Below are 21102 nucleotides of genomic sequence, written 5' to 3'. Positions count from 1 at the left end.
TCTAGGATGTAGACCAGACAATACCATAAATAATAACAATTATAACAGTCAATATTTAGTGAGTTCAGAGTAGAAATCAATATATAAGAAAGAAAATCATGGAAAATAAATGATCAGTAATTTGTATTTGTTATTTCACACTCAATGGTCAATCACGTTTATTTTCACTAACCACACACCAAGTAATTAGAAAGTAAATATGATATACATTTATAATAAAGGGTCGTTAGAAGTTCTGGTTTAGCAGACAAAAACTTTAACTTTCGACAACTAAATCGCACGTTCTCGTCCCGCTCCCTTTCCTTAACTTTGGACAAATTGATTATATCACTAGCTCTTACACTTAAATTGTAGCTCAAAGCTGAATTAATTCTTGGTAAATAAGTATCGTTGGCACCAAAAAGGAATAAGAATGATTTATATCTGCTTAGAAAACTCCGCTAGTTGAAATATCCTCTTTTATCAATATTTTCAAGTTTTATCTACGGTAAAGCGTTGTTATATTGATTAGGCAGTATTATTTTAAATCACTTGTGTTCATACTCTATTTCGTTTCCTGTATTGTTCGTTTCATGAGGTTAATTGTATGACTAGCCTTCAAAAGTATTAAAGCAATCTATCTTTTTTTTGTTTTTTTTCGATTAGGTTTATGAAAATGAGAATTTAGTTTATCTTGTTATGGAATATTTAAAAGGTGGTGAGTTATTGGATAAAATATTCCGAGAAAAATTTCTTTCTGAACGTGAAGCCAGTAATATCACTTATGTGATTGCAAATACATTAAGTTATTTACACAGTAATATGGTAAGTTGGCGTACATTTCTTCTAAAAATATTTAACTTTCAAATAATATTAATCTTTGACATGTTTATTGACTTTCGGTATCCTGTGTAATTTTTTCAGCAGCTCAGTATTTCTATGTGTGTACATATACTGTGCTTGTCGATGCTATACAACTTCTCCGATAAAGTAGAAAAACGCTCAGCTTATGCATGTTACTTGAATGAGGTTAATGCGAATTTATCATAACTTCATTTCAAATTTATTGGTTAGTGTATAGTACAATTACAAATTTTTATAATATTCATTTCATGAATTTCATTAAACGAATTCATGGCATTTTCTGAACAAACGATATTTCCTTATTTCCGATTGTTATCTTTCAAGAAATGTTATTTGAATAACATTGTAAGTGGGTTAGATGTTCATGTGCCAACCAGTTCGTACCATTTTGTTTTACGGCTGTATAATGTGGTCCTTATAAATTCTTATGTTACAACTATTTGATGATAGATGCTTTTGAAGCTTTTTCTGAGATATAGTGAGATCTTAAATTGAGTTATGGTAGAGTGAAAACAAAGGACTGGATAAATATAACAAATTGAGTGATGAAATTGTGAATGTTCGTCGACTGTGGTCCTTGGGACATCTTTTGCGTATGCTCAACCGTAGGACATCTCGGGCGCTATGAGAGCTGAGGTAAGAGTAGGAAGCACGTAAGTTCTGAGTGACCGAATGAGCTTGTAGTACCAGTCTATAAAGTCAATAATTGTTAAATGGAGCAGCGTGAGTAACTATAAACTATCTGGTTAAGGCTTTCCGGATTTTTGGAACTAACGATTAGTGAATTAGGGTGGTTTTTCCCCCAAGAACACATTTTCTCCTAGAATCTTATTTCTTATACTTGATATTTCCGCAGACCTCCTATACTGTTAGTGCTGATATTGCCGTAGAATCTCTCTCCTCTACCATGGTGTGGTATTGTAGCATGAACCGATTAAAATATTTTCAAAGTTCTGCTTTACATATAACTGACTAGGAATAGTAGTCTGAATTCGTAAATTTTGTTTTCATCATAAATAATTTTATTTTTGTAACGACTAAGTCCGAGTTGTTGATTTCTTTTTTCCCCGGATCAATGGTTCTAATAAGAAAAACAACTACCAATCGTTGGTTAAATTTTTTCTATTCAAGTAAATAAATTAAAAAGAAATGCAACAATCATATATTTTATTGTCTCAAGTAAACAACATGAATAACGTTAACTTTATATAGTTATCAATACATTGAGTTCATTAAATTGTTTACATTTGTAAACTTGTAATAAGTTCACACAGACATAAAATAAAGAAATATTGATTTAACCAATGAGTTAAATAATTCTGAACAAGTTTTTGTAAAACATTCATGTAAACAATTTAAACTGAATACTTTAATGCTGATGGGTCAATAACATCAGTCATGGAAACAAATAAATGACATGTTGGGCAGATAATTTTTTTAAAAATTCTTCTCAAAAAAGAATTCAGTTATATTGACTAAGTATGTCTAAACGACGATGTACTCTTGTAATGAACACACACTTGGGTAGGGTTAGGCTTAAAATAAGTTTTTTTATTATGAAAAAACAACATTTTACATACCTCAAAGATGTAGGAAAATAATATTTATTATTGAGGCATATCCTAAGTTTGTTTTAGGATTCTATATAGCTTTTGACGATAGTTTCAGATGTTCTAATTTGTTCTGTAATTGTTAATATTTAATAATATATTTGTTTTTTGTTATATCCCGATGAGTAGAAAGTTTTAGTTCTGGTGTTTCGTGACTAAATGTAAGCCACTTCTTCAGAATAAATGACTGAATTAAATTAGCATAAGTTTGAATAGTACAAAGAAGACAAAACAGAATATTTTTAGTACAATCAAAATCATAGTAGATTTGAATATGTCATTATGAAGTAATTCCTGGTCAAGGTGAATTTGTCTGACCTGTCACGGCATTAATTTGTGCGTCAGAATGTGGGAATGGAAAATGTATGCATTTGTAATATGAAAGAGTGGTATTGAAAACGTACAAAATTAAATCTTGCCGGAAGACAACTAGCACTCTAACAAATACTTTAGTTAGAACAAAAGATCAAGTTCACTTCCACACAAAAGTGTGTCTGTAGATTAGGTTGTGTCGCTTGGAGAGTCTTCTTGTGAGATCTCAACTCATGCCAAGGAACACTTAAGTTGCACAAAAAGACCTAATAATCCTGTAGAATTTGAGAATCTACAAGTTAAATTAGCAATAGAAGTACATGCTATATATTAACAAAATGAAAATAATTAAGAAAGGTTTTTACAACTATAAAGAGAGGTGAGGAGCCGAAGAGTTTCACATAATGCTAAATGCCTCTGCTGTTAATAGGAAAGAAGTTCTGAATATCCATCCAATGTGGTCTTTTTATCCAAACGAGCACACTTGATAATTAAAATAACCCACTACGTCAATGAATAGAAATAAAGTTCAGCGAAGAAAACTTTCTTTTCGATGAAGTCATTTATTTAAACTGTACATTCGTATTTATAATTTTATGGTCGAATCAAAAACTTGTACATTGTTGAGGCGTTGGCGGTCCACCGATTGAAGCTTGAGATTTGAGTGCAAAAACGACACGTTCAACCTTTCACCTTTCCTTGGCCATAATTGCCTCCCGCAACGTATATTTACCATACAGTTTTAAATACAAAACCACATCTGACCTTATTTATTTTCCACGTAATCTACACACACACTCAATCTCAACACCTTTATTTCATATTACAAATGTATACATTTTCCATTCCCACATTCTGACGCACAAATTAATGCCGTGACAGGTCAGACAAATTCACCTTGACCAGGAATTACTTCATAATGACATATTCAAATCTATTATGATTTTGATTGTACTAAAAATATTCTGTTTTGTCTTCTTTGTACTATTCAAACTTATGCTAATTTAATTCAGTCATTTATTCTGAAGAAGTGGCTTACATTTAGTCACGAAACACCAGAACTAAAACTTTCTACCCAATGTGCAATTTATTTGAAATTATCAAGTTAAACCTTTGCATTGATACCTGTTAGTGTTCAAGTTCTCATACAAGCATTATATTGTGTATACACTTTATTCCCAAAACACATTCTGAATTCTTCAAAACAATTTTTTCAGTTACTTTGATGTTTTGATTACTCAGTTTATTTCAACTTTCATGTGTTCATAATAATAAATTGCCTTGTGAGGATAACGTTTAACCTGTCGTAACCTAAAATGCTGGGACCCTTTTTCGATTTACTATTATACATATATTCTTAGTTCATAATTATTAAGTAACTGGGCTCCTGTCTATATAAACCATTGTTCAGAATCTTTCGTTTAACGCATTAACTATTGTTATACGACTTATTATTCTCAATGTATTGCCAACATATTACTCACACATTACCTTTTTTTACAACCACCTTTGGCTTGTTTATTTATAATGATGGTACTTTTTTTCACCATGCTATTTAGTCCAGTATGTTTGTATATAAAGCTTCATTTGCTTTAAATATAAGAACTTAGACTGGCTACTGACTTCTCTGACTCTCTCTAAGCTGGATGTGGGCTTAAGAACTATGAGGCAATAGGGACTCAGCTTGCATCAGCTCATGGTTAATTGTCGGGATCAGAAGGATAATTGGCCAAGTTTAGGAAGGGAGGTTTTAAACAGAATGGCACACTCTGGAAAGAGAAAGTCATATTTGAAATTTCGATCGGTTAACTTAACACCTAATCTCCATTATTTTCTCAAGACACAACATGACTTCATTCCTTTCACACTTTTCTTTCAAAGTAATATTTGCGATTTATTTCGCTATATGTATGTGGTTTTTCATAATTATTATCAACATTACATGTTCTATCTTATTGACTTAAGCTTACGCAAATATTACTTATTGCATAAATCCTCTTTCCAAAAATAAATTTGTATAATTATATATGATTTCAACTATGAAAATACTGAAATCTCCACAAAACCCCTTCTGAATTATATAAACGTTTTAATAATTATATTAGTGAAATAAATTTGTTTTTTTTTTCTGTATAACCTACATTTAGAACATACAGAACGAAATGAATTAACTTCAACCCACATAAGTTATTATATATTTTCATGGGTTCAAAAATTTCTTATTTCAATAGTCATTTATACTTAGAATGTAGCTTTCTTATCTAATTAGTAGAAAAGAATGTTTATCTTTGATTATAAATATTACTATATACAGTAAATTTGAATTATTCAAAGAGTTGAACTATGTTTTTCATTATAGATTATTCCTGTCTTTTTTTTGTTTGTTCTTGATTTCACTCTGTTTTCTTTCTCTTTATCACGTCACAATGGTATCCTTCTTTCTAGGTATGAATACTAATGTTTGACTCGATAGTTTCAAATAAATTGAATATTGGGCAGGAAGTTAATAATAAATATATATATTTTTTATTATACCCCAATGAGTAGAAAGTTTTAGTTGTGGTGCTTCGTTACTAAATGTAATCCACTTTTTCAGAATGAATAAATGACTGGAATAAATTAACATAAGCTTAAATAGTACAATGTAAAATGCATACTATTTTTAGGTGTCTTATTCTATCGGAATTTTATGTGAATTAAATGAATTACTATTGGGAAAGATTAGCAAAAAAACAATGGATTCAGTCAGTTAATCATAGTGTTTGAAATTAATCTTTCGAAGGAATAATTAATTAGCTTATACATAAAATAGCCTTAAGTGAGTAAGATATTATTATTAGTTGTTCACTGCCTATTATTGTAATAAACATCAACGACAAAATACAATAGGAAAGTGGTTTTGGATGATGGTTATCTTTTACTCAATGATTGAAAATGTGTTTCTTATTTTCTGATTGATTGTTTGAGTGTAAGAAGTAATTTTTCAAATTATTTTTTTTCGGTTAAAGTTAAAATATATTAGGCTCAATGCCTAATAAAAAAAACAGTTGTGGTGAAAGTTCTGATTCAAAGGCTTAACACAAAGATGAACAAAGTGGGGAAATATTTTATGTGGATTGATTTTTCATCATAGCTCTACATCAATACACATACACATGATTGTGACAGTGGAGTTGCATCATTTTGAGTATGAGACAGTTATCTTCCAGAAACAATGGTAGTGCGGTATGATGAATTGACTAAGTTTCTGTTTGCATGCCATTCGATGCCGGCTGAGTGGTCTCATGAAATCAAGCGATTGCTCGCAAAACCCATGTTTTCAGGTTCGACCCCGGAAGGGGGTATGTATGCTCACTGTTGAGGACTGGCGATCTAAATAAAGTCATTTCGTAATTTAATGACTATTAAAACAAAGTAATATCGAGTGATTAGTAGTGCTGGGATTTTGCAAATGATTATAAAAATAATATAGAACAATTAGCTTAGTGATTAAAAGAAAGATAACATAGTTATTTTACTGAGAAAAGTAGTTATTTGTTAAAACCGGAAACATAATTAAATGGTCCCCAAATTGCATAATATTTAATAAGAGAGTAGATGAAATATTTTGATGGAAAATCAATTTTAAAATAGTCATGTGAATATCAAGAGATGAATATGAAAATTATGCAGTAACCTGAAATGTGAAAAAACCGTCGAGAATTTCAATGAAGGAAATATAACCGATTAGTAATATTTTATTATTGTAAATCGTATATATATATATATATATATATATATATATATATATGAGCAGGGTTGGATGATAGCTAGCAGTGAAATCTAGGACTCACGTCTCGTCGTATTCGGGAATCGTCACTTAAACGTACTTGGACTTCACTACTAGTTATTTGTGATCTTACAGCATTATCGAGACAATCCTCACAGTATGCATATATCCCAGGTAAGGCTAATAATTATAGTCCTAAACATCACTGGGAAGATTCAAACAACCAATACACAAGATACATGTATATATATATTTCAGTCTGGAGCTATGAAGAAAAAGTAATTAACAGTAATACCTCTTTGTTACATCGGTCTGTATATTTAAAAAAACAGTCGTTTAGTCAACATAGTCATAAATTATAGAACAAAAGTGTTTATCTATTTAAATGAGCAAAATCAACGAATATTTATTACAGAAAAATTTATTAACAATAAATAGAATACATTAATTCATAGACCCTTTTAAGGAAATATCGTTTTATTGTTGAATTTATCTTCATCATTTATACATAATATATATGATTCAACATATCTTGTTCACAAATGTATCGTATATGATCTTTATTCTAGTTATCATACTATTAAATAAATATGTAGTAATAGTCGTGTGGTGTGGGTTACTGATATCCACATAAGTAGTATATGGTGATGGTCGGGTATTGAATGTATTTCAATAGAAGATCGATAAGGAGAGAAGGGGAACGGCACGCAATTGGTACGAAAGTGCATGAACAGTTATAATCGGAGACTATGGACGGATATTTGCAGAATGAATAGTCAAATTGAGACAATTGATTGTTATTTTGCAAATTAACTATATGGTTCTCATATTTTATTGAGATATTCTGTAATATTGTGCTGAAATACATTCGATTGTCCCCACCTGTGTTCATGTTCATTACAGTAGTAGTAATTTTTCGTTTTCTATAAATGTTATGCCATAGATAGCATGTAAACTTAGTTGTTAGCTTTTTTATTATGTTGTACGTTTACAAAATTATTTATTGTTATAATGATTATAAAGATTAAACTGTAATACATTATTTTAAAGTTAGAGTACATATTATAGATTTCTAATGATTTATCGTTGTGGTAGTATTCTGGTGAACAAAACACGGGTGGGGACAATCGAATGTATTTAAGCACAAATTACAGACTGTCTCACTAAATTCTTATAACCATACAATGAACAGTTAATTTGCAAAATAACAAACAATTGTCTCAATCTTAAATGTTCCTTCTGCAGATGTCAGTCCGTCTTATCTGATTTCATTGTTCATACATTATCGTACCATTTGTGCTTCATTTCTGTTCATTCCTTATCGGTCTTTTGCCAAAATACATTCTATGTCTAACCATCACTATATACTACTTATGTGGATATAAGTAGACCACACCACAGTATAATGTATTTATTTGAAAAACTGTCTTTACAAAAATTAATGAATAAATCTAAACGATTTTCTTTAATTTTTACTTTCGTGATCCAGATGGAATAAAGTGGATGAAATAATAATATGAGTAACTATATTCAGACATGATTCTAACAATTTTTCCTTTAATACTCTGATTGGAATCCCTTAGAACGCATCAGGTCTCTCAATATTTAGGTATACTCTGTTGACAAGTGTCAACTAACAAACCGTGGCCCAGGGTGTCTTGTTTACCACTTTCAACCACATAACAACCCGTCATAGTGTACACAAAGTTAATTCACCTAGATTAATGATATCACAATTTATGTAACTTATATAAGAAATATGACATCGGTTACTGCCCATCGGTCAATCTATTGTGTTTGTTTTTTATGTATTTTTTGATACATCACTCTGTCTTGTCTTAGCACGTATCACTTCAGATTACTTTTTAAACAAATGAAATTATACCATGTGAAAATGATCAATATTGTATTCTGAAGGGTTTTTTTCTCTCTAAGATAAATATTTTAATCGTGAATCTCCCATCATCTTTCTAAACAACGTCATCAGTACATAGTTCGAAATAAAGTGAGTGATTAGAATTTCTCCACAATTAACTAACAGCACGTTCTGTTGACATGGATTTTGATTGCTTACTGTTGTTCACATAATTATGTTGAATGTCTTCTCTGGCCTAATCTCTGACTATCCAGCTCGTTAAATAAAACATCTAAAAGTGCGTTTCCCTGAGTTTTTGATTTCCATCCTCTCAAAGCTTACATTTGACTATCAAAACTAATCTCTCAAACCAAAAATAAAAACAGCGAATCTCTTTGCTTGATAGACATAGTGCGTCTATTTTTGGTCTTGTGAACATGATACCATACATATTTTAGTCTTGTAACAATAACTCAGATATCATTGCATTAATTTGTAGTCAAGCCATATATCTCTGAAGGTCAATGTGAATGTCTATGTAATTATTATACTCTGTAAACATGGTAGTATATACTTAATAGTTGTAGCCATTAAAATGCAAATAAGTTCTTAATCGGAATTTAATAACAGTTCATTTGAAAATGAGTTGACCTATTCAACTAGACACTTTGTTGTACAACACGAAGTTGTTTCCTTTTAAATAGAATTATGTACACACCCTGTGTATTTTGTGTGTATGTGCTGTATAATCTTATCTAATAAATACATGCATAATATATACACAATGCAAGTATTTGTAACAAATAATAGGTTATCATCCTCTCTTGAACGAAATTAAATCATTCATATAAATTGTTACTAATAATTTCATTATGTAAATCATGATCACACATTTGAATTTATAAACGCAATGCAATAAGAATATTTCTTGAAAAGAAATTGTTCAAGTAGTATTAACAAAATGGATGATTAACTTCACACTTTCAATTTATGAATAATTATTTAGGTAGATCTATGTTTTGAAAAGCGTGTTTCATATGCTGTAGATCCCTAAATATCCCAAAAATTTAAGCTCTCTCTGCAAATCCTGAATTTCGTTCCCGAAGGAGTCATAAATACTAACTGATGAGGATTAGTTCTATACGGGGATGAAACATACATCCAATGCTTCTTGGTTTTCAATGGATAACTTACTTAGGTCGGTCCGTGATCTCAAAAAGTGTGAACAATTATGTTTTATCTAATAAATAGACAACCAAAGTATAAATTACGATAAAGAAATTTGTTGATTCGAAATTATTTGTTTTTTGCTTTCTGAATACATTTTATTCTTTTTTTTGAAAATAGATTTCATTGATATAACTTCAGGTCGTATGTATGGCTTTAAACCAATAGGATAAATGAATTTACCATACAACAGTCAAAGTACTTTTCTGAATAGGATTGTTGCATCGTGGTCATATCTATACAATATTTGAAAAATTGTATCTTATGTTGATGTCTGTTTAATTATTATTCAAAAACCTATTATTATTCCATATGTATACATATATTCCCTATTGTGCCAGGTTGTGCATCGTGATCTTAAACCATCCAATGTATTATATGCAGACGATTCTGGTGATATATCTTCCCTGAGAATATGTGATTTTGGTTTTGCAAAACAATTGAGAGCTGAAAATGGTCTTTTAATGACACCGTGTTATACCGCAAATTTTGTTGCACCAGAAGTAAATTGCTTGACAGTTTTTTTATTATCGTAATTGCGTTTAATTTGCTATGATATGGGACCCTCCGTAAGAAAAAGTGAAGCTTTATAATATACTGTTTATTTGTTCAGGTATTTATTTACCGTAAGATACCAACCCAGTGCTCCTGATGTTCATGTTCACAGTGATATCTGCAGATCCTGGAATCGATCTCTTGTGGGGTCTAGGGTACATGCTTCTAAGATGTCCTCTATTGAGGCGAATCAGCTGTTTAATGCTCTCTGGTTTTCGTTTGCACACACACTGGGATCAATCCGTGACACATACAAACTAAAAATGTATTCAGACGTACTTGGTAGTTTTATAGAAGAATGGGCATTGCTTGACTGACATATTTCGACCAAGGATAACTAATAAGTTGTCCACCAGTCTTAAAAAATTGAGAAAACAACTAACACTAATCAGTTTGTAGGACAAATTGGAGTATCGCTAAAATAACAATCGAAATTAGTTGATTGTTATGGGTAATGTTATATCCCGAATAGAATTATGAATGGTAACTTTTGAGAACTATATATATATATATATATATATATATATATATATATATATTTATTTGAACACATAAACATTAGTACAAGGAAGCACCAAATAGATATGCACCACATAAATCATTCGATTTGTGTGAGGGCTGGGATACTGCCTGGGTGCCCTAACTGAAGCAGATGGTTTTCTTAACGGGGCCACTCCCCGAGCCTTTAATCCAAAGGTTTAATTCACGAAGCAGTGGAGCAACTTTAGGAGATGCAGTCCCATAGTAGCTGGTAACCAACAATATGTTCATATGCCATTTCTTTCCTTACGATCCTGGAGTCCATATGCACCATTGGTTTGGAATGAGGGTTTTTCAACTCTCCTAGGTGGGTCCTCCATGTCCACCAACCCAGTTAAAGCATCGGACGTTCGCTTTTCGTCCTCTCAATTTCGTAAACAACACCGGTGCCGCGAGAAGGCAATGAGTAGGACTTCCTTGGCAGTGATTGTGTGCACGTGACCATTTGAGAGCAAATCAAGAGGGAGAGCTGACTCTCCCCACTCTTGGCCGTACCAGGGCATTCGGGGGCTAATAACTTTCTACAAATACATGAACCACTTCATGCATGTGTGCATCTCTATTTATTATTAATGTTATTATTATGTTTTGTACTAATTTTCACTTGTGTATGTATCACTTTACATTCATTTGTATTTGTTTATTCTTTTTATTTTTCTTATGTTATTTTTATGCATCATCATCAATACATAATAATATAGGTGTTAAAAATGCAAGGTTATCATGCTGCATGTGATGTATGGAGTTTAGGTGTAATAATGTATACAATGTTATTTGGACAACTGCCACATCCGATTAAACCAAATGAATCATCTGAAGTAGTTTTATCACGTATAGAATCTGGTCGATTAGATTTAATCAATAAGAATTGGAACAAAATATCTGATTTAGCAAAAGTATGTATTATAAATTATATATCTATATATACTTGTGAATAATTTATTCTAGTAAATGACATAACATAAACTTTTATTATTTATCTTAATTATTCTTGTTTCTTTCACATTAACTCATTGAGGTTTAGAAAAAAAAATGTCAAAGTGATACTTTACTCAAGCTTTATTGCACTAGTGAACATCAATAAACAATCTCTATGATATTTTCTGAAGGAAAAAGAAAACACCAAAAAAATGATGATGATAATAATAGAAATTATGCCTAATATCTATAATTTGGCAACAAAAAAAATCACATCAAAATGCATGACCTGATTACATCAAACTAAACACATGATTTAATATCCTTGTTTGTTTTTTTCACCTGTAAATCAATATAATTTGTATTGTTTATTATTTGTTTAAGTCGAAATGAAATGTTTTCTAAACCATATCATTAAAAACATTCAGTTAAAGTTTAATCATTTATACAGCAAAGACATTTTGAATCAATCAATTATTTCTTAGTTTTATCTAATTCAATTTGAAATAGTTTCGATTATCAGTCAGTCAGTCAGTTACAACGTAGGACCAGGCATATATATGCATCGGTTTGAATTATGCTGTTGTTGATATTATTTCTTTACTGAAATTTAATCAGTCTTTTTTCAGCATACATGCATGCTGTATAGATTGCTTCGATATAACCATTATGACACAAGATAATATAGAATAAATAGAATCTGGCTGGTAGTGGTATCCAGGACTCTCGTTTCGTCTCATCAGGAATCCGTTGTACAAGCGTAGTGATTATCCGGACTAAAAAGCTAAGGGAATAATCTTTGGTGAACGGTCAGTCATTCAGTCACAACGTAGAACTTCGTACGTACGTACATCAGTTCGAGTTGCCATACCACATTACCACAGAGATGCAGTTGTCGATTCAAATCCCATAGTGGTAGAAGTAGTAGGAGTATAATCAGAAATCCAAAAGATTAGGGTTTGAAGAAATTATTGAAGGAGTATAGTACAGTGAAATAAATTTGGAAAGAGAAAAAGATAGAGACACGAGGAATTCAGAAGATTAGAATTTGGTAGAACACAAAGAGTGGATGCACCAGTGCCATTGCAAACGATTTTGAGCCATGTCATTCAAGGTCTCTAACCATCGGTTGCTATCATCTCGCTAATCCCAACCAGGTAGTCTACACCTACCAACATGGCTCAGTCCACTTGTGAGTGACTTCATTGATTTGTGCCACGTTTTGGTCTGGCCACCCCTAGCTTTCTTCCAACCTACTCCTACACCATGAAACATTGCACGTCGGGGCAGTCGGTGTTTGGGCATACGTAACACATGTCCCAGCCATCTCAACTGATGAAGTTTCACTGCTTCATCAATCGATTTGCCATCCTTACCTAGTACTCGTTTCCTAACAACTGCATTACTTACCCGGTGGTCCCAGGATATACGACCAATGCTTCGAAGACACCTGTGATCAAATACTAGTAGCCTACGAATATCCTCTACTCTTATCGGCCATGTTTCACTGCCATAAAGTAGGACGGGGCGAACTGCTGCACAGTAAACACGTCCTTCGGTTGCTAGACGGATATCTCGCCTACGCCATAAATGATGCAAGTTGGCGAAAGCTAGACGAGCCTTCTGTATCCGTGCTGAGATTTCGTCACACACCAGACCACAAGGGCTGATGAGACTCCCAAGATAAGTGAAGTGGTCTACACGCTCAACTACTTCACTCCCTATCATTAGTTCAGGTGTCGATGCAACCCAATCCTGAAGTAACATTTTGCACTTCGAGGGAGAGAATCGCATTCCGAGCATGCCTGCATAGTTGCTTATAGTGGTCAGAAGACTCTGCATGTTGCCAGCGTCCTCACCGAATAAAACTATGTCGTCGGCGTATTCTAAGTCAACAAGTGAGCCTCCCGGTAAAAGTTCAACTCCTGGAGGTTTAGCTGATGAAAGTGCTATCTCTAAAAGTATGTCAATGACAAAGTTAAACAAGAATGGGGAGAGTGGACAGCCCTGACGAACACCACTTGAGGTAATCAGTTCTGATGACAGTTCGCCATAGGCTCTAACTCGACCAGTTGTGTTCGAGTAGAGAGCCTTTATGAGGTTAATGTACTTCTTTGGTACTCCTTTCAGTGACAAACACTTCCGTAGAACCTCACGATCAACTGAGTCAAATGCCGCCTTAAGGTCAAGAAATACTACTATTGTGTGACGTCTGAATGTATGTCTATGTTCTAGGACCTGACGTAGGGTGAATATCTGGTCTATGCAACCACGTCCAGGTCGAAAACCAGCCTGGTTTTCTCTAGTCTGCTCTTCACGAGCTTTGGTTAGGCGACCTAGTAATATTGAAGCTAATATTTTAGACACTATATTAGTCAGACTGATTCCTCTGTGATTGTCACAGGAGGACTTTTGTCCTTTCTTATAGACTGGCACAATCAGTGATTGGAACCAGTCAGATGGAATTACGTCCAGTTCCCAGATTCTACCTAAGACCTCAGTCAATCTCGTTGCTAGTACTGGACCACCATCCTTAAAAATCTCAGGGGTAAACCTGTCAGGGCCTGCTGCTCTCTCGCTTTAGATTTCCTATAGCTTTTTCAACCTCGCAGAGGGTTGGAGGACTTACATCATTTTGCCATTCAGGACGACTGGGGATCGTGGGTAACTGAAGTGTGGCTAAAGGCCAGTTGAACTGATCCCTAAAGTGTTCTGCCCATCGATCCAATCTCCTGGATTAAGAATGAATGAAATGCCCATCTTTATCTGTGATGGTTTCACTGATACTTGGGTTCCTAATACCGGTTTCTTTAACGAGTCTGAATAGCTGCCTACTGTTACCTATTGCCGCTGCCTTTTCCATCTCTCTTGCTTTCGCTACCCACCACTGTTCACGATCATTACGTAGGCTTCTTGTTAGCCTGCGCTTAAGTTGACTCCGCTCTTCGTTATGTTCAGAGCCAGGTGGGATGAGTTTTCGAGCATCTATCAGTGCGGTAGATGCTGCCGAAATCCATTGTTTCTCCCTAACCTTATGGTTTACCTTACTAGCGGATATCACTGCTGTTTCCACAGCTTTCCGGATGTCATTCTACGCTGCCTCGGGGTGGGCACAACTTACATGGCTGCCTAACTGTTTTTCTAGTTGTTCCTGAAATATATTCTTAGCTTGCCTATCATTAAGTAGAACCCTTAGAGGCTTCCCTGCAGTGTCTTTCCTACATCCAGTAAGACGCAGACAGATACGTGCTCGCACTATAGCATGATCTGAGTCTAAACATGTGCTCCAGAATGAGCGACAGTCTATCGAGCCCCTCCATCGGTGGCTGATAGCGATGTGATCTAATTGGGTCCAACGTTGGGACGAATTCGGGGGTCGCCATGTCAAAAGATGTTTTTCCTTATGCTTAAAGTTAGTATTTGCAAGAAATAGGCGGTTATCTGAGCATAGATGCAACAGACGGTCGCTATTATCTGTTCTTTTCGCCATGACACCATAAGATCCACCCAGGTGTCTTTCCCTTTCACTTAGTTTACCTACTTGAGCATTAAAGTCACCAGCCACTATTACTACATCAGAACGCCTAGCTTTTCGGAGAAGGTCAGAAAGTTTCCTGTAGAACTCATCTTTTATATCGTCTGAGCTGCAGTTAGTGGGAGAGTAGGCAGAGACGACGAAGAGGCAACGACGAGTTTCCCTATCTTTCCGGGTCCTTACTGATCCGTTTAGTCGGACAGCGCATAGACGACTGTCTACTGGGATCCAGTCTAAAAGAGCTAGTTCTGCCTTAGGACTTAATGCTATACCTACTCCAGCGACGCCACGGGAAGCAGCATCAGGGCTTCCAGATACACGAAGCGTGTATCGAGATGAATCTTTATTTTGATTAGGTGCGGTCAAATGAATGACACTACTCGGATCTTGTATGCGCGTTTCGGAGACTCAGCACACATCGATGGTGTAAGATTCTAAAGTCATAGCTAAGGAAGCCTGTTGTCCTATTTGGCACAATGTTCGGACATTAAAAGTTCCTACATGTAGTTTAGAGCGTGGTTTCAGGAGACCAGGAATAACGTTCCGTGTACTCGAATCGTTTGCCCTAGCGGTGCGGGGTGATAAAAGGACGTAGGAAGGGTTAGTCGTGGAGATAAGAGTGTTATTAGGTGTAGGAAGGATTTGGAAGTGACCAACTTGGTCTCGTGTGCAGTTATGGGTATGAGGGCTAGTATCACTTCCCGGCTGCCCACACCGTGGAAGGGTATTTCTTGAGGGACCTGAAAAAGAAGTTGGATTAGTGTTGGTCATAACGACCTGGGAGCGTGACCGCAGTGCCCAAGAGATAACTGCTTGAGGCCGGTCACGCACGGCCTTTTTGTGGGGGATTTTTGACGTGTTAGCTCCGTTCTTCAAAGGTCCTTACCGCCGGAGACGGAAATCCGTGGGATAAGGCGAGGTGTGCATTTTTAGGGTCGACCTTTTCTAACCCCACCCCTCCTTGTGGGAAGGCAGCATCGCTGTCATGCTGGTTGTCTGAAGGAAACACCTTACTGCCGTCACACCTCTGTACAGTCAGCAGTACGACTTCGCCTTTGGACCTTGGGATTACTGCTTTTAGTCTCACCGCTCTTCAACCGACCTGTCTGGCATTGTAGGACCTTGAGGAACGATTGTTCCAGCCAGCATAGCTCGATTGGATCATCACGATAGGCAAGCCCGACCACCACGTCAAGGTAGCAGCAACGGTCGGGATTTACGTTTTAGAGTGGACACTAGCCCTGAGCTACAGGCGAATTCAGCTGAAAAGTCATTGGTCGATCAAAACACTTGTCCTAGATTCCACTGCTAGCCACAATTCATGCATTCCATAGTCTCATCTGTTCTTATTTATTTTAAAAGGATAAAAATAAATTCATTCTTATATTGTTTCATCTGAATATTTATCATATTTAAATGCATAGTTTCATGATATGTTTTAAAATCTTGATATTATGTAGAAAATTATGGAATTTACACTTGGTAGAATCGTACACTTAAACGCTAGATAATGCCAATAGACCTGACAATAGATAATAGGTTTAACCTACGGAGAACTAGACTAGACACTAAAGTATGTGATATGCACAATACAATTATCTCATTAATAATCAAGAACAAGATATGACAGAGAACAATAGTTTATTGACACAAGTACAAAATAGTCAACTGTTGGTGAAGTCCCAGTAGAATCTGTAATGGAATGAACATACAATATTATATAGTCTCATATTTTTATGTATTCACCTTCGCTCATTGGTCGATCACGTCTCACTTTTACCGACATATGAAAAGTGACAATGTAATATATATATATATATATATATATATATATATATATATATATGCTGGAAAAAATCGTTTCAGTTAAATCAATTTTCACCATGCCGTACAATACCAGTCAACTGACTACCAATAACATGAAATTATTGAATGCCTTCTATGGAAATTTCAACCGGTTTATACATTGTTAAATAGGAAACAGAAAATTTACAACTAATATTAGTAATACTAGTAGATTAGACTAAAAAGACAATTGTTATTCACATTTGTAGTAAAAATAAAGTCTAGTTTTTCTGAAATTTTCACGTAGATGTCTCAGTATCTGATATTTAACATTATATTAGTTGAAAGTTACCGATTTATGTTTATAGTACAGTATTGGTGTTTTAGTGGGTCGATTGTTCACCCATCATAGATACGGAGGTGCGTCTTTTCCAATACTAATGAGAAATCCTATTCATACTGTTAATGCAACTAAATTATAGGTATTTATTCAAAATTCTCCCTCTTTATGTGTCTATAAAATTAATTCACAGCGAACAAAATAACTCAACTGCCAATAAGTTATTGTTTGACGAGTATGTGTAACTCCTTATAAGTTCAAATTCCATGACTCCCTATGGGGGAGTATCATATCTAGGAAATTTCGGTTTCTTAATGTGTACTTAACCTTTAGACCACTGAGTCAACATTTAATGGTTTCCTTGTGTAACTTAAAACAATGCTTCTTTGGCTTTCAGTGATAGTAAACCATAAAATCCACAAACCCACTATAGTTATTTTTTGTACTAACTGCCATTTGTACTCAATATTTATAAGTTTTCTTTCTATAACTTTTGATCACATTTATGTCTTTCATATTTTTGTTTAGGATTTATTAACAAAAATGTTAAATCCTGAACCATCTAAACGTTGTACAGCTAGTGCGATCTTATCACATCCATGGATTAAAAATCGTGATCAACTGTCACCAGAATTATTGACGGACGTTTTGTTAAATGATGTCAGTCAGACAAAAGTAAGTGTTTGTAACGTAATTATTTGGTGTTCGTTTTTAAGTTTTCCATTTTCTTGGAGCTTGAGATTAATAGTAACCAATAAGATACTTACTTACTACTCATATTGTCGGCTGTAGTTTTCTTTAGATTATTGTATACCTAATACTAAACATCAGTATTTGCTAAAATCGGTATTTTTTTGGTTTTTAAGTTTTATTTAACTTAAACTAATTTTCTTGCTAAATATGCCAAAGGAATCTAATTATGTATATTGTCTAATTTTCCCCTAAACTTTATTTCATAGTACATATGAATTTCGAATAAAATGTAATTATTAATGAATTAAATTATTTGAAAACACTTGAACTATTCAAATCTTATAAGAGAAAATTCACTTATCCATTTTTAATAAGTGTTATTTTTTGTGACTAGTTCAGTAACTTTTAAAATCAGGATATTTATAATAGACAATAAAAACAAAGTTTGTGTATATAGACTATTTATTTATGTGCCCGCAAATGCCCTGGTATGGCCGAGAGTGGGGAGAGTCCGCTCTCTCTCTCGAAATACTCTCACATGGCCATGCGTAATATAGCCTCTACCAGGGAAGTCCTACTCACTGCCTTCTCGTGGCGGGGGTGTTCTCCACGACATTGAGAGGACGAAAAGCGAATGTCCGGCGCTTTAACCGGGTTGGTGGACACGGTGAGTTCACCTAGGAGAGTTGGAAAACCCTGATTCCAAACCAATAGTGCACATGGGCTCTAGTATCCTGAAGGAACGAATGGCGTATGAACCAATTGTTGGTCACCGGCTACCATGGGAATGCATCTTTTTACTATACTCCACTGCCTTGTTGATCAGACCTTTAGGTCGAAGGCTCGGGGTGTGGCCTCCTAAGAAAACCACCTGCTTCAGTCTGGGCACCTCAGCAATATCACAGCCCTCACACAAATCTCATTTGATTTGTGTGGCGCATATGTATCTGGTGCTTCCTTGTACCAATATTTATGTGTATAAATAAAAAAATTTACTTATGTACTTATGTCTGAGAGTTACATGGTTACTGTGAGACCTAAGTATATTGGGCTTAATCTCTTTTAGGAATCATGGGTGTATACTGTTGAAGAATACGATTTCTAGACTAATCAAGTGTTCATCGTGTTCTAATTTCTCATACCTGTAAAAATAAAACCAGTTTGTAATAATAAAGAAATTACCTACAAATTTTAACAATCTTCACATTTTTTGCATAGAAAATAGTCATCAGTTTCTCATTTCTCATATTTTTAGTTTATTGTAATATATTACTCTTAAATTACATTGTTATAAATAAACTGAATTTTTCAGTAATAGTAATAATAATAATAACAATACATTTGCACTAATTCATATTTTCTTTTATTACAAATGTTTCGTCTATGTTATAGAATTCAGTTGAAGCTACATTTAGAGCATTAAATAGTACTAGTAAAATACCAATACTTGAACCAGTTGAATGTTCTACATTAGCTCAACGTCGTGTTCGTGCCAAATCAATTTTAACAAATCAAATTAAAGTAGAAGAAAGGCATTGAATTTTCAATAAAAATCCATTGAATAGCATTCAGTTGTAATAAGAATGAAATTAGTGTTTTATTATTATTTTTTGGAAAAATATTTAATCTCATTAATATTCCATTTTATTCTTTCTGTATTCTTTATCATCTTTTCTTATGTTTGGTTAGTAACTCTGCTTGTTTTGTTTTTTTTTAATTTCATTGTACATGTAAAATATTTGCCAATAACATATTTCTGTTATTATTTAAACATACAATTCAATGAAGAACTGTAAATTGACATGGAAACACTTTTTTTTTCTTTTTATCGCTTGAAATATCCAATTATTTTTTGTTTCTCAATGACATTGTATCTAAATAATTTATCTTGATATACTTGTAAAATGTAAACTTTATTAATATGCATATAATGCATATTATTGTTATATATTTTATACAGATCATTCTTTATTTAATATTCACTTATCAACTTTTAATTCATGAATGATATCAATGAGTTTACCTGTATAAAAAAAAATAAACACTTTTTCGCTCATAATGATTTTGATCATTTAGTATTTTGTTATTATTATTATTATCAATAATATGATTGTGATATATATATATGTATACGTTAACCGTTGTCTTTTATTCCAGTTACACAATGACAATAAATGTTTTCGCTTGTGTTTTATTTCTTCATTATGAATATGAGAAAATTATGATAGCGTTGTGTGTTTGTTTGGGTTAGATAGCTTATTTGTACAGCTTTCATTATCATTCTGAATAATATCATTAGAACTTACTCAGTATAGAAATTATTAAGGTATTATAACTGGAAATTTCATTTTTACATGAAGAAGACGCTAATGATGTTGTCTATGACTACATTGGATGCTTTGCAAACAAACTATTTAGTTTAAATAACCAGACAATATCATGAATGTTCATCCACCGTAGTTGCAAGGTTTCTCTGTCATTTCAAAATGTAAGCATTACTATTAAAGATTGTATTATTCATTATACTCATTTTATTTAGCGGTAATGTACGGCGAGACTAAACTTTATGAACGAGCCAATCAGAAGCTTTCGTTGGTTTTCAAGGTCACGACGCTAAGTTCGGTACCTGATGCTTACGTACGGTTGGTTTACAACGGATTTTGGAGAAGACGTGATAATTCAGCGTCTACAAGAGAAGTGATTATTAAGATTTTGGCGCGAAATTCAATTATCCATTTGGATAAATAGAGTTTTGGCATTATAGCTGATGTCAGTTCGTGATGAAAACCCTAAGTATAATTCCTAACCTTAACCATGAACTGTAAATCATAATTTGAATTCTTCACACAGGTTTATAACCCTCATTTAGTCTTAGTTTTTATGTTGACACTCTCAGGGTCACTCTAGCGTCGCTCAAAGGTCGTCCATAAATTATAGTCTCACCCTAAACCCTAAACCATACCAACAACATTGAAGCTATGTAGTCGAGGCTAAAAGAATTTTGAGATCTTATTATGGCTCCAGAGGTCGACTACTATGGAGCCATATGGATGAGTTCCTGTACCGTATGCACTATGATTTTAGAACTTCTGAACCTATATCTGACCTTGAGAAGTTTTT

At 33.8% G+C, this 21102-nt stretch overlaps 1 protein-coding gene across 1 annotated transcript in view; it reads left to right on the top strand.

Annotated features, from left to right (window-relative positions):
- The window catches only part of Smp_017900 (serine/threonine kinase), a gene marked incomplete at its 5' end in the record, with an annotated part of 59930 nt that extends 39981 nt beyond the window's left edge, over positions 1-19949 (top strand). The window contains 5 exons of the mRNA XM_018789412.1: positions 646-804; positions 9958-10119; positions 11413-11607; positions 17818-17964; positions 19375-19949. Coding sequence (XP_018654858.1) covers positions 646-804; positions 9958-10119; positions 11413-11607; positions 17818-17964; positions 19375-19521 — 810 coding nt within the window. The 3' untranslated portion in view covers positions 19522-19949. The remainder of the gene's footprint in view (positions 1-645; positions 805-9957; positions 10120-11412; positions 11608-17817; positions 17965-19374) is intronic.
- Between the last annotated feature and the right edge of the window lie 1153 nt (positions 19950-21102).

This window comes from Schistosoma mansoni, chromosome W (assembly GCF_000237925.1).
Source record: "Schistosoma mansoni strain Puerto Rico chromosome W, complete genome".
In the NCBI taxonomy this organism is placed as follows: Eukaryota; Metazoa; Platyhelminthes; class Trematoda; order Strigeidida; family Schistosomatidae; genus Schistosoma; species Schistosoma mansoni.
Note: the sequence above shows the minus strand (reverse complement) of the source record. Positions and strands in the feature narration are given on the sequence as shown.